The 23,791-nt window shown below is 33.5% G+C and overlaps 2 protein-coding genes across 4 annotated transcripts in view; one reads left to right on the forward strand and one right to left on the reverse strand.

The window, feature by feature from the left end:
- Window positions 1–23,791, reverse strand: part of LOC145292838 (thyrotropin-releasing hormone receptor-like) — a 504,617-nt gene that overhangs the window by 281,132 nt on the left and 199,694 nt on the right. The gene's annotated exons all lie outside the window — the stretch shown is intronic.
- Window positions 1–23,791, forward strand: part of LOC145292837 (uncharacterized) — a 212,113-nt gene that overhangs the window by 182,679 nt on the left and 5,643 nt on the right. For all 3 annotated transcript variants that reach the window (XM_080138883.1, XM_080138882.1, XM_080138881.1), the window contains one exon: window positions 12,120–12,269. In XM_080138883.1, the coding sequence (XP_079995009.1) occupies window positions 12,120–12,248 (129 nt within the window). In that variant the 3' untranslated portion in view covers window positions 12,249–12,269. The remainder of the gene's footprint in view (window positions 1–12,119; window positions 12,270–23,791) is intronic.

Below are 23,791 nucleotides of genomic sequence, written 5' to 3' on the forward strand. Positions count from 1 at the left end.
TGTAGTCCTGCACAGTTTCGCTTCTACCTTGCTTAATATTTGCTAACTCCCTAACAAACTTGGTAGGATCTGCCTGGACTCCAAAATAATTATCTAGAGCTCGCTTCAAGTCTACCCATGCCACACTCTCATTGTTGGCTAGTAGTCCTGAAACAAACTGTCCTATTTGGCCAGCCGTCGTAATTAACGCTAATTGGCATTTTTCTTCCTCTGTTTGGCTAACTATTCTAGTGTATTTATCTATATCATTTAGCCATCTTCTGTATTCCTGCGATCGTCTAGTGTCTAATGGTTTTATTTTTGATAACAACGCCTCCCCCCTCAGAGAGTTCGAAATGGCCTTCCCTACATTGTGTAGTTCAGCCCCTAGGATCTGAGCGAAATCTGTGAAAAACTGCTGTTCCATTTTTTACAATTATTTTCAAAATTATACAAGAAAGAAAGAAGAAAGAAAAGAAATATATATTAACTTTTTTTTTTTTTTTTTTTTTTTAACAAAACTTTTTTTAAAGAGCCGAGGTTTAGAAAAATATTGAAAAAATCAACTAACCTTTGCTTTTCCTCAGGTCCAGTGTTCTTTCTTCTTCTTTTTCTTGCTTCTGCGTTCGCGTTTCTCTTCGTCGATTGATTCACGTTGTGTTTTTTTTTCTTCTTTGTTGTTGTGTATGTGGTAACCAAGTTCTTTTAGTGTAAGAGTTCTTTTTGTTTAGTTTGTTTTTGGTAAAAAGTTCTTACTTATCACTCTTGCGGAGTGAACTGGTCATCAAGGCACCAATTAATACTATGTTGTATTATGGTGTGGCTCCCAGGTTGGGAAATCGTAATAGTGCGTAGGACTCCCTGACAATGGTACATAGCAGTTTTAGTTACGTCGATCGTCCGTAGGTTCACTTGTTTACTAGGCGGTTGTGATGACAACGAGTTAAGACTAGTGAGTTATCTCACCTTAGACTGGCACTTTTTCTTTATCTTGCCTCTCGTCAATTGTCAAAAATGTCATAACAACGTTGAACCTGAAAACAAAACGGTTGACGACTTAGAACGATCAGCTGTAACTTAAAAACATGCATTAAAAGACGTAAGTCACAATTGTGTTTGTTTTTGTATAAAATTATATTTTACAATATAGTTACAATTTAAAACAGATCGTCTTTTTTCTTTTGGTGGTTCTGAAGTTCACAGTTAGCAGTTTTTCTCACAGTGCTCTGAGGAGCGAAAAATGACGCTTCGACAATACGGTCTTCAACAACACATGCCGTGTTTCTCTCTCTCTCTGCTCTATCTGCTCTGCTCTGCTGATTCACCGTTTTTATTGGCATTTTGTCGCTTTGTTTTCTCTATCCACGCGTCCTGTCAATCGGTTGATACATGTGTTCTTAAGTCACGTTTTGACCTCAGAAGAACATTCGATTTTGTCTTCAACGAGCGACACATGAATTACCCACTCATGCCAATATCTGTAATTCCAGAGCTTACGAGGAATGTCACGTTTATTTGTTTTGTAAACAAAAAAATCGTCGTCCGATTTCTCTGTTTATGACGTAAGCCCTTCCTCTTTTCAACAGGTAGACAATCGATTATTCGATGCCCACTCTTTTAAATCTTTTATTAAAGTTTTTTCTTTTCAGTTATGTATGATGGTTCCAGCCATTCATTACATAACATATATATATATATATATATATATATATATATATATATAAATCATTACTACTTTCCAAATATATATATATATATATATATATATATATATATAGAGAGAGAGAGAGAGAGAGAGAAAGAGATGTTATTTGTTTCTGTTTTTGCAATACATTTTGAATAAATTCAATTATTTACGAAAGTGCATTTTTACCTAAATGCGAGTTAGGAATAATTTTCCCTTTAACAAATTTGGTACCCCATATGGTGATCTGCATATATATTGTTTGTAAAATATAATTATCCACTGACACGCATATATATATATATATATATATATATATATTCCTATAAATTTATTTTTTTGTGTATTGATATTCATATTAAACCCCCTTTTTCTATTTATTTAAAAAGAAAATAAACTTTGTTATATGGGTCGTGAAATTATATTTATTTTCAAAAGGTCTAGCTAATTTGCATATTCTTTTAAACATTCATCTATATATTAATGCGATAGCGTATATGTTATTTTCTGTGTCACACTTACATCCGGGTCGTTTACTTGTTACGGACGTCCATTTCTTGTAACAAATAATTTTACCGAGAATTCTTCTTAAGTTTTGGTTCGGTTTCGATTATAGCTGATGGCAATTTTTATAAATTATTTTACTAAGATCTCTTCATAATTTTGGTTTCGTATCCGATTATAGCTGATGGCACTTAAGTCATCTATTTTTTTATAAATAATTTTACCAATAATTCATCATAAGATTTGGTTTCGGTTTTGATTATAGCTAATGACACGCAAATAATCTATATTTTAAAAATAATTTTATCAAGAATTTTTTAAAAGTCTTGTTTTCGGTTTCGATTTTAGCTGATTACACCTTAGTAATCTTTTTTTTTAATAAATAATTTTATCAAGAATTATTCAAAAGTTTTGGTTTCCGTTCTGATCATAGCTGAAGCAACTAAAGTTCCATATATTTTAATTATTTATCAATCCAGCTCTTTAACTCTTTAAATGGTAACCTACCTCCTGATATAAAATGTGGAATGAGCCAGTTTTGTTTAACCGCACATGTATTTACTCCCATCCTTGAAAGCATATAACGTATATTGGATATGGTGAAGTTCATAAAATAGCATTTGATTATCTCCCAGAAAACTGGGGTAGAATAAAACTTACACGATGTACTAATATATATGAACTTGAAAAAAAAAAAAAAAGAAATAGCGTTCAATGAAGACTTTATAAAATGTAAAAAAAGGACAAATATCGTTAAATATCTGAAGTTCAAAATGAAAATCTATCATTTTTAGCTAATTTAGTTTCTAATTATTCTCGTTTATAAAGTTATTAAAAATAAATTGACAGAAAATGCAATTTTTAATTGAAGATGTTTCGAACGCGATTTCTGAAATACTATTAATAACTAGCCGAGTCCATAGATTTCAGTTCATTTTAGATTAACCATCGGCAATGAATCGCTATGAAAATATTCATGTCAACCGTAGATAAATGTCCCATGTCTGTCCAATCAAGATTATTACCTCAAAATATTTAATGCGTATTTCTACAACAATTAGTATATTCGCAAAAAAACTTTCATGATTGCGACGTCTATATATTTCTCTTTCGAAGTCATTCGCATAAATTTTTGTTTTTACAGCAATTTTTCAAAATTCAAAATATAAAACTATCCAAACATGTGGCGTATCTCGCGTCATACATCTTGCGTCTTCTTCTCCTGATCCGCCACCCTCCGCCGATAGCAGAGAGAGCACACTTTTTATTTTAGGTGAGATTGTTTGTAGCATTACTACTACAAAAAGTAAACATTATTTTAATATTATTCACATGCGTTTGTATTTTTGAGTTATTTTAGCTCATTCATATCGAAAATTTTCTGGTGTCATTTTCAACTTTGTAAGAATAGAATAATGAATCAAATGAACATAGAAATATAAAATTAATTCTTTTTACATTAAAAAACGATTTATATTTTGTCTGAATGTTAGTCTGCTCAGGAATATGGAAGTCCATCAAGTATCCGAAGAAACATAAACAGTAAATTTTTGTCGTGTTTTTATTGCAAATATAAGATATACTATATTAAAATTCACAATCATGATATTATAATTCACTTGATTTAATCCATGGACAAGGTTTCGATTCACAATGGGGCGTGACCCCTTGTGTGTTTCAACTTCATTTCATATTTGATATGTTTTATCAGTTAACATCACACTTGCCGCTTATTTGACTGATATTTTATGAATTCAAAATCATTTTACAATCAATCAAAATTAGCAGCGTTAAACGAATTCCAAAGGTTAATTAATTAATTAAAGAATTAAAAAAAAATAAAGCCTTGTCTTTTTAAAAATTCTTGTTTTCTATATGAAAATTATAACTGAGTATTTTTATGTCTTTTGTTTCCTGTATAAAATCTATCAAGCTACGTGAAAGATTTGCAACATATTTAGCATAAAATACACTTCATATTAAAATTGTGACATTAACGCTTACACGTGTAGGCATTACTATTACTGATGCTACTATAACTACTACCACTAATTATAATGGTAGTAATAATAATTCTTATTAAAGGGCTCTTTCAGTCTTTGACAGACATTGGATACCTATGAAGGGGTGCCTGCGTGTGAAATTTTTGTAATAGGAGGTGCGCATTCTCCAACCACACCTCTCCTGAGTCGACATTGTTTAATACCAGTGGCAAGTGAAGTTTATGTACAGGACGACTGGAAACAAATGCCGAGATAAGCGGAGGGTACATACAGCGCCTAGAATTCCCAAATGGTCACCCATCTGGTACTAACCAGGCTCAACGTTGCTTAACTGCGGTGATCTGACGAGAACCGGTGTGTCAATAATTCTTATTGAGTCCACACTAATCGGAATTTAATACAACAATTATGGAAGTAAAACAACCTACTACTACTACTACTACTACTACTACTACTACTAAAATAATAGAATGCATTCTACTATTACTGTGTATATCATCATAAAACATAGAGATTAACAAGTATTCTAACTAAACGCGCTATATTCAGTATAAAACACACTTCCAACTTGCAAGTCAGTTTAGGGAATAATGAATATAAACGGCAACATGAATAATTGTTAATTGTAGGATAACGAGGAATAATGTTTTATTGAAATCGCTCGAGATGGAAAGAACTAAAAAGAATGGCATATGATAATTGCAAAGACAGGAGATTCCTACCGACCTTAGTCCTGAAAAAAAAAAAGACTGTAGGTAGAAGGAAACAGTGAGCAGGAAGTGTTCCACAACCTTACATTCATTGGAAATAAACTACTAGAATAACAAGCTGTATTACAATGAAGTAGTAAGAAAAAAACGAATTGATTGAGGACCTATAGACCAACAAGTCAAGCAAGTTGGAACAAAAAAAAAACAAAAAAAAAACAAGGAATTGTACAGCTAATTCTAAGGAATACAAGCCATCATAATATTTGTAGAATCAACTGAAAGTAGAAACACATATGTGAAGGAGATGTTGCAGTAAAGGAGAAATTCTGAGTCACATTAAAATAATTATGAGAAATTAAAATCCGAGTTAGGATTGATAGTAGATAAAACAAGCCAATGATAAAGCAGCTAAGACAGAAGAATACTGAGTGCGATGCCAAAAACATAATCTGATAACATTAAACCGTTATAAGTAAGTGTAAATAAAATAACAGTGGCAATACAGCAAACACACAATTTAAAGGGAATGTTAAGTACAAAGACGAACGCAATACAAATTTAACGCCTGAAGATATGAACAAGAAATGTATAATACATTTCCATCCTTATAAAAGAAAACCTGAGTGAATGGAAAACTTATCGAAATCTCCAGTGTCCATCGATTATTGAAAATACTTATTTTAGAGAGAAATTCACTGATTCAAATAATATTTGAACGCCACTTATTTTTACCAATGGGTGATTACTAAGGATATGACAAGAGAATATTCTTATCATTGTTTTGAATCTCGGGTATATACCCGACACAGTTAGACACAGTTAATCAATCGAGAACTACACTACTCTATCAAAATCATATAAAATATTAACTGGTATATACCCGAGAGTCAACATAATGAAAAAATATTCTCTTGTCATAGTGATTACTCATAATAAACCCTGTGAAATCTATGCGTGAATAAATTACTATGACAAAAACTTATTAGTTCCAAATATATTAAAGTGCATTAAAGACGAATTACACTTGGCGTATCAGAGGTATCACCCTGGGTCAACATCAGTATATGACTGAAATACCTTAATCTATGTGAACATAATCTTAATAAAACTATAATTTAATTCAGATGAGAATGACTTTAACGTCTTTTCATTAGGCAATCTCGATAGGATTCTTGATATAATTACGTTTCGAAAATCACACTACGGCCAAGCAACCACAAATCCATCCCACTTGAATGGCTTTCAAACATGGCCATGATTAACACCGGAAATAACCCGAGGATGTGTTTCCGAACTGGTAAACGATTCTCTCTGTTCTTTTCTACACTGTGGTGTTCTCATTTGGCTTCTTCTTAAGATAGGGATCATTTGCGAATCCACTTGATTTCGACCTATTACACCGCCATCATAAAAAAACCTACTTATAGACAAACGAGTTTATTATTTCCATTTTGATTTTAAATTATTAGAACAAATTTAAACAAGGGTGTTATTAACAACGTTTCGAACTGTATAAGCTGCGACCTATTTCATATGCATATTTATAAATTTGAGAAAACTATAAAGAATTTCGTCTAAAGCCTTTATTTAATCACCAATGGTTCATAGTTTTTCATTAGACAACATTGCGTAAGAGCGAACATTTTTATGTAATTTTTTATTATTACGACCATTAGTAACAGTTACCTATTTACGGACAGAAGACTATTACTTAAGGGTACGAGTCTATATGTTGTGAAATGATGCGTGAAAATCATGAGGGCGTGTGGTTTTAAAATATAATTTCTTGTGGGGGGGTGTTCGGCTGCGATAAGAAGAACTAATTATCGAGAATAATGAGTATAGTGTTTGGCAGCTTAGAAAAACCGGCGAAACTAAGATGTCGAGCTAATAACGTTAATGGGAATGTAGTGAATTTATTTTCTTTTTCTTTTTATATATTTTTTATCAATTCCATTTTCACCCCAAACAAGATGCAGTACCACTTTCATGTATGGGGCTACTATTCGGGAAATTAATCGCAAGGATACTATGTAAGGAGTCGAGCAGCAACACTCTATTCACATTACACTTGAACTTCTGCATGCCAGTACAGTTGGGAAAACATGAACTTGGAAGAGAGTTCCAGAGTCTAGTAGTTCTGGGAAAGAAACTCTTATAGAAAGCCTTCTTACATCTAGGTATCTCTACTGTGTAAGGGTGGGATTTGGCTGCTTGTCGTGGGTATTTACATCGAGGGGGTACATGGCTTATAGTTTGTCAGAGCATCCACCATTAAAATACTTGTAAAACAGACAGAAAAATGCAAAATCTTGTTGATGGGACAGTGGTTGAAGCTTTGATGACAGTTCAGAACCTATCAGGATGGCAACTCTCTTTTGAACCCTGTCCAAGGCTAGTAGCAGATGCACCAGCCCAAATGTGACAATACTCCATACATGGGCGAATGGTGGCTTTGCAGAATATTTCGGCAGAAAAGTAAAATTTATGTGACCATGGCGAAAATCAGGCTATTTTAGAGTTAGTATCTTCATGTTATAAATAAGTTTTAATTACGAGGCAAGAGTCGGGTTTTTTTACGGTTGGCGTCGGCATGTTTTGGGGAATTTTTTATACAATGCGTGAGTTTTTTCAAGAATAGGCGTCATCATTTAAGAAGAAGATTAAATTACGTTTCGAGGATCGGATTATTAAAAAATGGTAGTCCTCGAGATTTTTTCAATAACAATTCCAGAGACAGCATTTAAAATAGCATCATCATGTTTTGCAGAAGATTAAATTACAATTGGAGACTCGGACCTTTTGCAAATTGGCGTCACCAAGTTATGGAGACGATTAAATAACGATTCGAGTAGGACGATTTAGGAAATGACGTCGTTACGTTATGGAAAAACTTAAGGTTTTGATAGTCGGAAAGTTTGAAAATGAGATTGCCATTTCCTATGAAAATAAAATTACAATTTGAAAGTCAGAATTTTTGAAATTTAGAATGATCATTTTATGGAGAAAATAATTACTCTTTGAGTCGGATATTTTATGTGTAAAAGACATCAAAAATGTGAAGGCTAGTTGTGTCTAGCTGTGTATGGAATGTTGTTTGTGTGTAATCGTGTATGGAGGACTATTGATGTCCGGTCGTGTATAAAGTGTGTTGTGTCTGGCCGTGTATGGAGAGAAAGCTGTGTCTGGTAGTGTAATAAGGGATAGCTGTGTACTATCGAGGGGTAGTTTTGTCTAGCAGTGTTATCGTGTGCCAATTATATCTAAGGCTAGATAAGTGTGGCCATAGATCCAGGGCCAGGCCGTATACTGAGGGTTTTTTTTTAGTTTCACTGCATAGCCTGGCCATTTCACTGATAGTCTGGCCGTGTATTGAGTGCTTGTTTATCCAGCCGTTTATTGAGGGCGTGCTTAGTCCATTCAATTGGCAGCTATCGAACTTCTCACAAAAGACCGTATTCACTTTGAGTGAATCAATACTGCAAAAATAATGGTTTACAAACGCCAATTCTTTTATATATATACATATATATATATATATATATATATATATATTATATGTAAATTAACTAATTGGGACTAAGATTAAATATACATAAATGACATAAAGTTCTCATTTACATAGCGCAATAGTGCGATATAAGAGCCATACATATTTTCTTTAAAGATGCAACGTTAATGAGACTAGCTTAAGCTGTTAGCTTGGTGGCAAATGTTATTACAATTCGGTTAATTATTTGCTATTAATTATTTTTTGAAGTAGTTATTTATTCAATACTGTTGGGTGGCCGGTGAAAAGTGTATAAGGAGCGTATATAGGTTTTTCCTATATATATATATATATATATATATATATATATATATATATATGTGTGTATATGTGTGTTTGATATATATATATATGTATATATATATATATATATATATATATAGTCATGCACATACAGTACTGGTTCACTGTTTCACAGCTCATTAGTGCGGCTAGACAAGCAACTATCTTAAGCCAGGATCGAAACGCGTCGCCCAAACGACAGTCGGAGCTTGTAACCGTTGAGCTATTCGACCGCTGCTATGTGGACGGCGAATTAACAATGTATTGACATTGCCCAAAGTACCAAAGCTCAATCTGTTTATATATATATATATATATACTTGTATGTAATATACTGAATTCGTGTAATTCAGTAAATTTTCAAATACCAATGAGTTTTAAGCCAAAGAGAGTTGACTTAAGGAAGTAAGCTACACAATTATCATATTTCATAATTGAGCATTAATATAGTGTGAAAGCAAAATTCAGACTTTAAAAAAGGTGTTGATGGCAACAAAAAAGTGTATTTAATTTTACGTTACAATTGTTTCCATGTCTAGTCGACAATTTCAAACATTATATCGTTTGAAAATTTAAAAAAAAACACATTTCTTCAGACTTTATGAATAAAAACACTTTTGACAATAGAACAATAGGGTTTTCTGTGGAAACTTCTAATGACTCTGTTCTTTAATAAGGATACGAAAATTAGGCGATATATTAATATTTAAATGAGATTTCCGTAGCTACCGCAAAGATAAATGTGTTCTCACATGCTTTTCCCGTTAAGGGAATTTTTCCTTTTTCTTTCTTTTTTCTTTCTCTTTAAAAATGCTCTATTCTCAAAAATGTTTTTATTCATAAAGCCTAAAGAAATGCTGGTTTTTGAAAATTTTCAAACGATATAATGTTTGAAATTGTCGACTTGACATGGAAACAATTGTAACGTAAAATGAAATACACTTTTTGTTGCCATCAACACCTTTTTTGAAGTCTTAATTTTGCTTTCACAGTATATATATATATATATATATATATATATATATATATATATATATATATATATATATCAATAGCGATCATAATAATAATCGTCGACTTGCACATTTTCCGCGTTTACCGACCAGTATCTAAAATACTTTTAAAACATATATATTATTATTTCTAAATTTAAAACCAAATATTTTATATCTTGAGTTTTCAGTTTTTACGAAAAACTTCCATTCCGTATTACAGCACCGTAGTCAAGTTTTAAGATTCGCAGTTATTTTTTATAATTCAATTTCAAGTTGCATTTATTAGTATCAATTAGTCTAATTTTCAATATAATTTAATTAATTTGCCAACATACAGGTTATTTATTTTGACATTTAAACACTCATCATTTACATGTTTCGTTTAAATCGTTAAGAGCGTTTAAAAACACTTTAACCCTCTCCCTCATATTGAGTCTGATTGATGGTCAGTTTATTTATGCAAATAATTAGGGCTTTTAAAATGGGGAGGCCCATCTTACAATCTGAGACGGCTACGATGGTCGCATTTTTTTTTTATTAATATGTTTTCGAATTCATTTTGGGGTATGTTGTGTACTACTAAATGTTGGTAGATGGAGCTGTTAGGAGACGACATGTGACATGTAAGTCGGCGAAAAAATACTAGTTTTAGTTATGCCAATGCATGAATTGTTTTTGGAGAGCCATTCCCCTATAGAACATTTGAAAACTGACTTTTTAATTAACTTTGTTAAAAAATTCACTGAACACAATTTTTTAATTCATCACGCGCCTGAAGACGACACACGAGTTGAGAACGTACGAAGCTATGGCAAATTTCTTTTCACGCTCGAACGGAACGTTCGAATATTGGCTCACCAAATGAAAAACATGGATCGCAAGAGAAAAAAACATGGATTATTCTTGCTGTTGAACGAAACATCTACAGTAATATAAATTTCCGTTTTTTTTATTGCACAGTTGTTATTTAATTAAAGTTATTTTTTATAATGTTTACATTCTGAATTTCTTAGTTAATTATTTATAAAAACCTATTTACACTTGTTTATGATAAGTAAAAGTTTTTAATTGCTTAATTTTTCACGCACTAATCATATACATTAATCTTTCACTTGTCCCTGTTTAACTTGATTATATATTAAATCATGTGTAATTATCGTTAGATTTAATGACTTAAGTTATAAGGCGCTTGTGATATACGATAATCTTACATTTCTAATCTGTTTATCTTGATTATGAGTTATATTATTAGTTTTATTATCATTAGATGCAAGTGACTTCATACACAGCAGTGCCACTAACATTATATCGATTATATTAGTTTTGTGCCCTTTTCGTTTATTACTCGTATAATATACGCATTTAGGTGCAATCAATGCGCTACAACGCTTCAACTTTTCTTGTAAGAGATGGATATCAATATTTTAAAAATTAACGCAGTTTACAGTATAAATCTATATTTGTGAATTGTTAGACGAACACTTTGTCCATGTACGCATATCAAATTTCATTTTTCAATTTTTACCCCTTCACAGCTATTTTATTGGCTAAAAACCTAATTGAATTTATTTTGACAGGTCTGAATATTCTATATATCAAATTTTAAGTCTGTCAACCAAGAATTTATAGAGTAGTTTCATAGAGACTCTTCTACACACAAACAACATCATTTTAATATATCTACCAGCTAACCGCCCGGCGGTGCCCGGCCGTAAAATACGTTTAGATATGATATTTTAATTTAAATTACGTATTTAATATCATAGAACCAATTCCGTTTTGATTTTATCGAATAATTTATCGAATCATTATCGAATCATTCCAACAATGGTAAACGTTTCTGTGATCCAATTACTTAAGAAAACAACAAATAACATCGACGATTTTCGAATTCCGGAATAAACAGTTTCAAACTGGCCAATAAAAGATGGCATTTTTTAACTTAAATTTCTTTGAGGTGTTTTGTACATCATTCTACTTCACGTTGTGCAATCTTATACACGATTTGTTTTATTGAACTTAATTTGATTCAACTAGTAATCGAATAGTTTCATTAGTGTGTAATTTAAAATTAATTTAGAAACCTCAAATAACAACACAGATATTAGCAAATTATTCAAATGTGTTATAATAAAATATATATGCCTAAATACACATTAGTTATGTTTATATACTAGATTGATTACACTACATACATACACTCACAAGTACTAAATATTTCTATATGTGTATGTTGTTTTGATTTTCTAATAAACTACTATATATATATATGTGTGTGTGTGTGTGTGTGTGTTATTATTCTTATTGTTATTATTATGCATTTATTTTCATCACGCAATGAAGAAAAATTAAGTTATACGTTCTTTTAAAAAGAATTGATTATTATTTTAAACACGTTATCTCTCTTTACAGATGCACATGGCGCAATCTTATGTTCACAATGCGATTCAAGGAAAGATAACTATTTTGGCGAATGTGAACGATATCCCCCGGACCCCAGGGCATGTGCAGAACGCAGTGAATCTGTGTTCTGTTCTATAGTAAGGGAAATAGATTTCGAAGGTAAGTAACTCATATAATATGCCATACTCACAATAACAAATAATATATAGCATAAACCATCGACACACTTACATCATTCATATGATTAGTATATAATTCTTCGCTATACATACTTCATGAATGCAATAACTAGGGTTATGATAACAGCATATTCTTTTCATTGTTTTGACTCTCGAGTATATATCCGACACAGACACAATTAATCAACCGAGAACCACATCACTGTATATAAAAACATATAAGATATCAACGGATACACAGTCGAGAGTCAAAACAATGAAAAGATACGCTATTGTCCTAGCCTTCGTAATAACATAGTTAGATTTATAAAAATAAGTATATATATAGTATATGATAATTAAATGTGATTTGATGAATATTTCACTTCCGTTTTATTGAATTAAAGATTGACCGAATTGTATGCACCTGATAGAAGGATGTTAGTTTTCACAAGACTAAAAAATGCATGTTCGTATAACAGAAATAACAAGCGTGTTATATATTATAATAGGCATTCGTTAATTCTAAAAAAATGTTGTATTAAAATTTAATGTTACATTAAATTAAATGTTGTAATAAAATTTAATTTTACATTAAAATTTCATGTCAACAAATATTGTTATATAGTAGAGTGAGTGTATATAATCCGCATCCATTGTACATATGTCTCTTTAACCTTCTGATATATTCAGCGTGTGACGTCTAGTTGTAAAATGTTCTTCTATTGTTATATGTGAGTGGGTGTTTCACATTTCATGAAATAGTTCATTAACAGGCTTGTCTCTACTCTATCGCCATTTTCATAACATATGCTCGACTGAACTCCAACCTATGATCGACCTTGCAAAACTTTCACAAAAACACTCGACTAGCTACAACTACTAAATATGATTTCCCCCAATTTCTATCTGTGCCTTAAGCTAAACGAAAGACTAGCTACAACTACTAAATAAAGAATATGGAAGCATTTATTCTCCAATGAACGGAGGCATATAATATTATATATATATATATATATATATATATATATATATAGTCGAGCATATGTCATAAAAATGGCGATATATAGTACAGAACTTTTTTTCTTTTTTGTAACTTGTTTATTTCATCTTGAATTTCTTCATTACAGCCGTTTCTTTTATGCGATGGCAATTTTATGATTATATGTGTACATAAAAAATTCCTGATTCTCATCAACTCATCAGATATTGTTTTCATTCGATGTTACCAACAAAAAGTTTATTTTGTACATGATAAACCTGGTGTTTGGGGGAAAGAAATTCAATCCCAACGTTGTTACAAGTCGACCATATATATATGTATGTGTGTGTGTGTATGTGTGTAGCTGCCTTCAGTAATTTTCCAAACATTTTTTTTCGTATTGGCACGTCTATTAATAGTACATACATATTACTCACCTTCGAAGTAATCTTTTTTGCTGCCATGCACTTGTTGTACCGTTTTAACAACTTCTGGAAGGCAACATTGTATGAGCATGTAAATAACTCTCGTCATGTTAAAAATCTATTTACGTATTTAAGTCTTATTTAACGGTTATTAATCAGGCTGTGACCCGTCTAGTCTCTGAATATGGGTACGGGTGTCTCAGAACATATAACACCATATACATAATGACATACTTGTCTTCTGCTGGTGCCTCTGGGAGATTCGTTGATCATCCTTGGTGAAAGTGGAACATGTTTTGACAAAAACGCTTTCAAGACAGGAAACTTAAACAAATTCTTGTTTATATATATATTTACTCCCACACATTTTGTCACAGCAGAACTGGAGTGAATGGAGATCTTTAGCTAGATCTATTTAGAAAACATCCCCCACTTTTTTGGGAGATTTTCTTAACTCATCTCATGTATTTGGCACCTTGAAACCAACTCACTAAGATTAACTCAGCTTTTTCAAACTGGAATCCTTGACACGTCAGATCCGGCCGCCGTTTGCATACCTACAAGTGCAACTTGATCAGTCACCGAGTTTGATACCGAGTCACAATATTACTCTTTGAATCCATCTGCATCTAAAATCGCTCGCTCAACTTATTGTTTCTCACGATTATTTACTTTGCTAGATAGATAGACACTAACATCAAACTTTGCACTTATTTTCTTTATATACACATGACGGTCTTTATCCATGAAATTCTTCAACTCTGGTGTTCTAGCTTCCTTACTCCTCCCACACCTCTCATCATCTCTTACAGCCTCCCTACTTTCCTTTTACGCCACTCAAAAACTAATGCTCGATTCATGCAGGATAATCCAAAAGCAGTCTGCAGCATTCTATACGTTTCTGTTGCGTTTTTCTAAGTGTAAAACAGAATTTCATTACATATCATTCTTCTGAAGAGGTTTTAAGTTAAGATTTCATTTTTTAAAATTCACCAGCATTGAAAATCAGACTTTAGTAGGGCGTATTCCAATTCCTGTTTAAGCTGTTCATTTTCAGTCATGTCATAAGATGTATAAGGATAACACACTTAATTTTCAAGAGTCTCCAGCAATTTTAAACGCCTCTACAGAAAAATCTGAAAACTTATTGAAAGCATTGAAAACAACTTCTGTATATATATATATATATATATATATATATATATATATATATATATATATATATATATATATATATATATATATATAGTGAGTGAGAGAGAGAGAGAGAGGGAGGGAGAAAGAGATATTGTCGCCAGGAAACTGAGGAAAAAGTATATTTCAGTGCTCCAGTATTACGAATAGTAAATTTTTAAATGAAAATACTGTCTAGAACAAACGAAACTGTGTCAGTCACGATTTAATTAAAGGCAGATGCGTGGATTATCCAACGACAATTGTGTAAGATCTGACAGAAAAAATCTTCCCGAGGAAACTTTGAATTTTGTTCGGTTCTGATAGTGATTATTGAATGTCGTATCTCGCACATATCTTGCCGAACAGTATTTAAAACAACGCACAAAAAGAAACAAACATTATGACTTATTGTTTTGTATGTCATTTCTTATTTCTTTTTTTGACATTTTGAAAATTCAGGAACTGAACACGTCGACATTTTTATGCGTAGATGTTTTTATATTTATCTGCTAAGGTCACATGTTTGCGACTAGATTATTGTTTTGTGTCATTCGTTTATATCTATCTATCTATTTATCTATATACCTCTTTCTATATATATTTATATGTATATACACATATAATATATATATATATATATATATATATATATATGATTACTTACTATAATCGCATAAATTAATATATGAAGATATAATTTTATGTGTATATTTTTCAGTATTTACTTCAACAGTGATCAATACATAGGCTAGGTAATAACTTATGAAAATATATATGGAAATTAAGCTACACAGAATATTCCGCGTTTCATTCTCGTAAGAATTCGTCAAGCTTATATATATATATATATATATATATATATATATATTGACACTTACATACCATATACTTCATTATATAGACAGAAAGAAAAACAATATTGTTACTATTAATGCTATTACTACTATTGTACTATTTCACATGTAGCTATTTAACAGTAATGATGGGTTTAAGCCTTGTAGGATCGCTTGCGTAATGATAATTACTCATAATTCTATAAAAAAAAGTACTGGCTAACAATAATTTGAGCACATAATGCTGTATATAAAATTCTAATCTATAATTACTTCATCATGCTACTTATGACAGGGCTGTAATAATCCCATTTAAACTTATCTTTATTGAAATTTATTACTAATTTACTGAGGAAAATATTTATGATTCTACTACATAATACATTCACAACACTATCCTGTCTAACGGCACTCATTATAAAAAATATTCACTTCATCCTCTTTGTACCTAAAGTAAAACGAAACGTCCAAAGTTTCTTTCTACATGTTTCCCTCCTAAGTGCTGTAGTGTTAAGGCAAGAGTGTATGGCGTGTTAAAAATGTTCAGAAAATGTTCAGTAAATATTCAGTTCCTTTGGTAGGGGGTTCTACTCGTCATTTTCTTATGACTGCTCGACTGCAACTAGAACTCACTTGAGCTCTCATCTATGCCTTCCCCTAGCTGTTGCATGCAACAGTGCCACACCCTAGGTACTAGCTTTGGCGAGCTTGCTAAACAAGGCGAGGGAAGCCAACGGCTCTTAAACCCTTGGTGAGTTGGAATTCGGCTGCGTAATCCCTTTTGCATGCGAAGCGTGATTCTCGGCGAAGCAAGTGGAAGATTTCACCTGAAAATTCAACGGGGTACGATGGTAGCAAGCATATTAAGAGTGTCTTGGGAAGGATGTGGCTCCAATAGAAGTCTTTGTCATTTACTGCAGCCTGGCAGTCCTATGTTGTAACAGTCTTCCATGTCATAGGATCCTCCCTCTGCTCTGTGCCCTATAGGAAAATGTCTTTGGTTTGTTTAGATTTTAAGAAAAGAATACTCATTTAGCGGCCACAAATCTTTACTGAGACCGGAGATGTGGCTGTTAAGTCTTAGAATGACTTTCTTTTCATGTTGTCTTCTTTTTTGCTGTGAGAGAAAGTTGGAGGCTGTAACTGTGCATTTCATCTTGCTTATGCTGTGGTCTGGGAGGGTGTAATGCATTGCTATTGTATGCTGTGTGGATTTGTCCCTAATTGTTTGTTTGTGATTGTTGAGTCATAAGCGGAACTTTCGACCTGTTCCCCCCACGTAGTAACCCTTTGTGCATCTGGCGCAATATATTAGGTACACTACATTAGGACTGTCGCAGGTGAGCGGGGAGGGGGGCGGTTAAGTTGAATGTTTATGCCTGGAGGTGTAAATGTGTCGTTAGTATTAATGTGTTTGCACACTTTGCATCTGGGTTTGTTGCATGTTTTGTTTCATTGAGTGCAAAAGTGTTGTATATTTTTGTGGATGTTAGTAGTGACCGAGGATTCGCGGGCTATCTTCTTGCACTAAGTGGAAGCGTGTTGTATAGTGGGTTGAGGGTGGGGTCATGCGGCAGTTGTCTGAATACCTGTAAAAGGGGTTTGTGAAGTTTGTCAGTGTTGTTGTTATAGTCAAAACGATTAGTATTTTTAGGGATTACATGTTTCGTTTGTATGTAAGTAGATTTAGTTCTGCTTATATGTTCTGCTTTTTAAACTGATTTTTTAATTATTCTACGGGGTTAATTTTTACGAAGGAAGTAGTTGGCTAGAATTCCTACTTGTTTTTCGTACTCGATCGTATCTGATCAGATTCTTTTGACACGTAGGTACTGGCTGTATATACAAGATGTTTTTATATTGATGGGGTGGCAACTATTAAAATTAAGGTAACCATGGCCATCGTTAGGTTTGGTGTAAAGTTATGTGGTGATGTGATTGTTGGTAATATTTACTAAAACGTCTAAAAATGGGATGGAGTGTTCTGTCGTGAATTTTATGCTGTTGTGACAGCTGTTTATGTGCTGATAGAAGTCCATCAATGCCTCTTCGCCATAATATATATGTATATATATATATATATATATATATATATATATATATATATTATGTGTGTGTGGGGGTTGTGCATGTGAGTGTGTAGTGAGTGTGTATGTGTTTGTATTATGCATCATGTATGTAAATAAAAAAATCATAGTATTGTGATATATGTTATATCAATCAAACAACCGCATTTTCCCATGATTTTGCACTTAACATAATGCGCACAATTTTTGAAATTTGAAAGCTGTGTAAAATATGTCTTCGCCATAAGCTTTATTTTATTAATTTTTCGTATGAATGAACAAACCTGTCAACATGCGAATTCTGTATTAATAAAAATGTGCGTGTATACATTTTTACATGATTTTCTGATAAATATGCTTGCAGATAAAAGAAAAAAGTAAGAAAACTTAAATAAGAACAAATATTAAAACGAACGGTGATAAAAATGGCGATGAGCACTTTCCTGGTTATAGCGTGACACTAAGAATGCATTCGCGAGGGGAAAACGTCGACTGTTTATAAATATACAGATTCTGATGCGCGATTTTTTTTAGGAGTGTCGACTGCGGATTTCCGACAAAACAATAGTTTAAAGTAATGCAGCATTTAACGATACATGCGTACGTAAGTTTTCTGTCCATTTTCCTAGTATGTTTTGTGCTTATTTCTATCTGCATTTGAATATTTAATGGTCGTGTAATTTATTTATCCATAGTTTTTTCTCTCTACCTTTTGTGACTTTCCCCTGCATTTCTATATATTTTTATATATTCTCTTTTATTGCCGCTTGTATTTTATTCTTTCCATCATGGGTATTTCAATCCATCTTCCGAAATGTTTTTTTTTATTCCTCTTTCAAATTTTACGTATTTATTGGTTAGTCCTTCTATTTTTCTTCTTTATTTAATATATAATTTGTATTTTAAACTGTAAATCTTTCTACTTGGATTTATTGTTATTCTATTACAACCCTGGGTGCCCGGCGTTGCCAGGGTGTTTGGAAGTGCGTGTTGAGAAAAAAAATGTGGTAGTAGGCGGCAGACTCGAATCCGTACCGTGAAAGAGAAAAAGAACTTGACAAAAGTGACGTCTTTGCTGTAGCGCTCATAGCCAAGCCGAAAGTGATGTAGATTTAAATTAAGGCTAGACAATAAGAAAAGAGGGGATGACTTTCGAAAATATTGAGAAAAAAGCGACCTCTCTTTGTAGAAAAGTGCCCAGTTTAGGGTGAACGTATTAATTTTTTTAGACAATCGTCAGATATCTGTCGTCCGAAGGGCCGTGCTTTTTTAAGCGATACCGATTTCGTGAAAATCAGTCGCCTCTGTCGAAAGTTTTAGGCAGATATACAAACATACATATATACATTTAAACAGATTTTTGCCCTTTATATTATAGCCTAGCATGGATGCCCAGCGTTGCCCAGGTGTTTGTAAAGGTGTGTTGAGCAAAAAAAAGTTGTGGTAGGTAGGCAGGCTCGAACCCGTGACGCGAAGGCGGAAAATAAATTAGGGGTGTGTGTAAGGGTGTTGGTTGAGCAAAAAAAAAAAAAGAAAAAAAGAAAATTGCGAGCGCAAAAAAAGTGGTAGCAGGCAGGCAGGCGGGCAGGCAGGCTCGAACCCTTACTGCAAAGAGGGAAAACAAAGTGCAAAAATAAAACGTGACGCGTTAGCTGTTGTGCCCATCGCCAAACTGGAATCGACGTAGGTTTAAATTAAGACTAGACAACCAAAAAGAGGCGACGTTCTGTTGAAAATATCGGCGAAAAAAGCGACCCCTCCCTGTGCCTAGTTTATAATGAATGAATTTATGTTTTTGGCCAATTCTTCGATATTTGTCGTCCGAGAGGTCGAGCCTACATATAATATCGATCGCGTGAAAATCCGTCACTTCTGTCGCAGTTTTAGGCGAATATACATACATACAAACACACATTTAGACATACATTTAAACAGACAGGTGAAATTTATATTATAGATGTACGAAACGCCACTAATCCTATGCGGGTTTAACCGACTTCCTCGAAAGCAAGAAAGTCCATGAATATGAAATTCACAAATGGTCCCAAATCGCATGTATATACTCGTTAGGGGAGATGATGACGTTAGGTTTTTGCAACTCTTGCAGTTTGGAATCCGCGTCCTCCTACATACAACGCCTGGAATTCCCAAATTACTCACACATCAGACACTGACCAGACTCAACGTTGCTAAACTTTGGTGATCTAACGAGAACCGGCGTGTCAACGTGATTATGATGTCTGTAAACGTGACTATGCCGTGATATTTATATGATTTCCGATTATATTTGTAGTCCTCCATATTTTTCTTTTCATGTTAATATATTTTCGTTTTCGTCTTTATATTTTCTTTCTTGTTTCTACCAGGGACATGCAATAAGTAATGCCCCTGACCCACTTCGCATAATAGTAGAGCAACAAAACTTGGCACAGCTATTAGTTTTTCTCTACTTAGGAACCACCCAGAGTTATGCATTTCTCGCATCGTTTGATGCAGCTCTGGAGACCGTTTTTGTAGAACACACCATGTTGATCCTCCAACCATGACGTGACTTCAGAAATCAAGGCTGCATAATCTGGGAAACGCGTTCCTTTCAAAAACAAATTCATGGCTGGGAAGAGGTGAAAGTCAGAGGGTGCAAGGTCAGGAGAGTAGGGAGGATGGGAAGGGATTTCATAACCACACACCCCGTGCTTCTGATCTGGCGACATGCGAGTTGTGGACCGGAGCGTTGTCCTGCAGGAGGAGGGTACCTTTGCTGATCTTTCCTCGCCTCTTGATTTTGATAGCTTCTCTTAATTTCCCCAAAAGTGAAGCATATTAGGCTCCTGTAAATGTGGTATCCTTTGTCAGGAAATCTATCATCACTACTCCGTCCTGGTCCCAGAAGACTGTGAGAATGACCTTGCCAGCGGAGGGCTGCATCCTTGCCTTCTTTGGAGGTAGCGAGTCCAAGTGTTTCCACTGCATTGACTGGGCTTTGGTCTCTGGATCATAGTGATGGCCCCAAGTTTCATCCTGTGTAACAAGTCTTTTTAAAAACTTTGACTCATCTTCTTGGCACATCTCCAAATATTATTAGATTGAAAACTCTTTTTTGGACCTTATTTAAGAGGGAGAGGATAGTGGTAGATGCACCAGCCTAGATGTGATAACAATGCCCCATGCTTGGCGAAAAGTGGCCTTGTAGAGGTACAGGGTACTCTCTGATGTGTGTAGTTATATAGCTCGATAGGTGAAAACCCACCTTCTTTACAGCAGCTTTCGCAATGTCTTCAATGTATTTGTTCCAGTTAATATTGTATCTGAATGTTAGGCCGAGGAGATTGAAAGAAGAATGCGTAGGTAGAGTGTTGTTTGTTATGGATATCTTTCTTTCCCAATACTCCATTATATTAAATTCGCGTTACATTATGTTGAATAAATTTCTACTTCGATATTTATGATCTTTATTTTTCCTGTATTTATTTTTATTTACGAATTTGTTGTTCATTATTTTCTTGCGTATTTGGGTGTTTCTTTTACAATTCTTGTTATTTTTATTGATCCTTGCTTCCATATCTTATTTTGAACACTTGTATCAATTCTAACTCCACAAAACTCCATTTTTATACAGATGTTCATTTGTACTGTATTTGTGTTTTTATTTAAATTTTGACTTAAAATGTATTTCATTTCAAAAGAACGCGTTTCGTGAATTTCAATGGAAACCTCTCAACCACTTAACACCAAATAATATAAGGAATTCTTAAACAGTATATATCCTATAAGAGCGTGCACGCACAGACCCTTTACATACACACATCGGCACACATATACGCAGACAACACACACACACACACACACACATATATATATATGTATATATATATAAGTGGCTGTGTAAAGTTAGCAGGAGAAAACTCCGATTATAAAATAAAAAAAATAAGTGTGTAATAGCTATATTTCTATAGATATTACATACAAACATAACATCGATACCATCAGTTTCAAATCTAAACAAAACGTTTCACTAGTTGGCTTCTTTAATCTTTGTTTATGTTTGTCTACAGCGCGTTTTAAAATCGTCTGTTCTAATTTAACTTTTGTTATTTTGTTATTTAGTTCAGCATTTCTATCCACATTCCCTCAATATATACGCCGTGCGCACTTAAATATAAAATTTATCTATTCTTTTCGAAGAATCAAGAAAGCAGTCATTATCCCTCCGATAGCTTTTACTTGATTTCTGGAGAAAAAAAAATTAAAATCTAAAACACTCATAAGGTTGTCAAGATAATTTGAATTGCCTTCAATAACTTTTTTTTATATTTAATGATACCTTAATGTGAATTTCACCTAATATGCGAACACAATGGAAGTTTGTTTGCAAAAGGAATAGCAATTAAAAAAAGAATATATTTAGGAAAATTACATCTTTTAAATGTTTTTTTTTTTTAATTATTATTTATAAAATGTGATTAAATCACTCGACTACGAGTTAATTCCCGGATTTTATTTCTTTTTTGCTATTTCCATTGACGTAGAGTTTTAGGTGTATGCATGTATTTTTCTTTGGGATATCGCTATGAGAAAATGTCCGATTAAACCAAATTTAGAGAGCTTGGAAACGAGTTGACATAATGAGAGTTTATCCTGTCGACAAATCATGATTTCTGTAGTCCTATGTGCTCTTTCCCATCTTTTGTTGAAACAATAATCTAGGACTATTTTAAAGTATTGGTCAGAAAAAGTTTTTAATCATAGTCCCTAAGGATACTCTATTCACCGCGACAGTTTTTCCAATTTCATACTCAAAGAAATAAGGCACGTTGATTTCCCTTCCAATTATTGCATCCTATATGGCGAATTTGTAGGAGGAACATGGTGCTTTCGATAATTTATCAGACTTTTTGTACAATCATTTAAAATTGTCGTAGACTTTGAAAATTCGGTATGCCATTCATCATATGATATGACTCACCATTTATTTTTTATTGGAATTGTTGTAATGTGCATCTAGGAGACAAGCGCCCGCGTGTTTGTGTGTTGTGTGGGTGCGTAAAAGAGACGGACGAAAAGGAAAGACTTACCTCGGGGCCGGCTCGGCGTCGCCGACCGAAAATAGAGAAAGAAAGATCAAGATGGCAGCCGCCGTCTTTTGTAAAGGATGATATCTCGCAAAGTCACATGAATTCTCGCAATATGCAAATTTAGCCGGCCTGCAACGGCCATAAAAGCGGGTGATTGAAAAACGTTGGGAGAGCGATGATTGACTTAGTCGGGAATCGTGTTGCTGTTGCTTCTCGTGCCGTGTGGGTGTGAGCATATCTTACCGTTGTTGGGATCGTTCTGAGTAATCGATTGTTGGGTCCGTTCTGAGTAACCGTTCGCGTCCGTCTACGTACCTTGCTAGTTGGATTCCGTGCAGAACCGGTGTTTACTGGTTATTGAATTGCTTTACGTTGCTGCGACATTACACATCTACAGAGGGCGCAGTACTTTTAAAGCATTTTCCTTATACATCTACAGAGGGCGCAGTAATTTTAAAGGACTTTCCTTACACATTGACTACAACTGTATCACAAGTGCGTTGCAGCCAGAGTAGATTACTTATAAAGGGACTAGAATTTCATATGTGTACTGTGAATAAAAGTGCCCATACAAAAAAATGTCTAGAAACGTATTTAAGGCACCTCGTAACTGCCTTTGATGAATCGCCCGCCGTAAGGATTTCAAAGCTCCCCAGATCGACAATTTCTTATGTTAACAAATGCATCATCTGACATAATTTTTCAGAAAAATTGGGTCATTGTGAACCATATTTTTAATTCTGACTCCATATGTTAGACGAAAGTGATAATTTCTGGATATAGGAACAGCGTCACGTTGTAGAGAAAAAGTTTCAAGATGTGAGTATATTTTGAAAACATCAGAATATTCAAAGTTATCTGTAACGATATCGTTTCAATCTCGATATTTCGCTCAATACTTTCCATCATTCTTCTTGTTTTATTTGATGTCTAAAGGTGTCTCATTTTGTCTCATTGTTCTATACGGCA

The sequence above is a fragment of the Euprymna scolopes genome, chromosome 14, assembly GCF_053919585.1.
Source record: "Euprymna scolopes isolate OS-2025 chromosome 14, ASM5391958v1, whole genome shotgun sequence".
NCBI lineage: Eukaryota > Metazoa > Mollusca > Cephalopoda > Sepiida > Sepiolidae > Euprymna > Euprymna scolopes.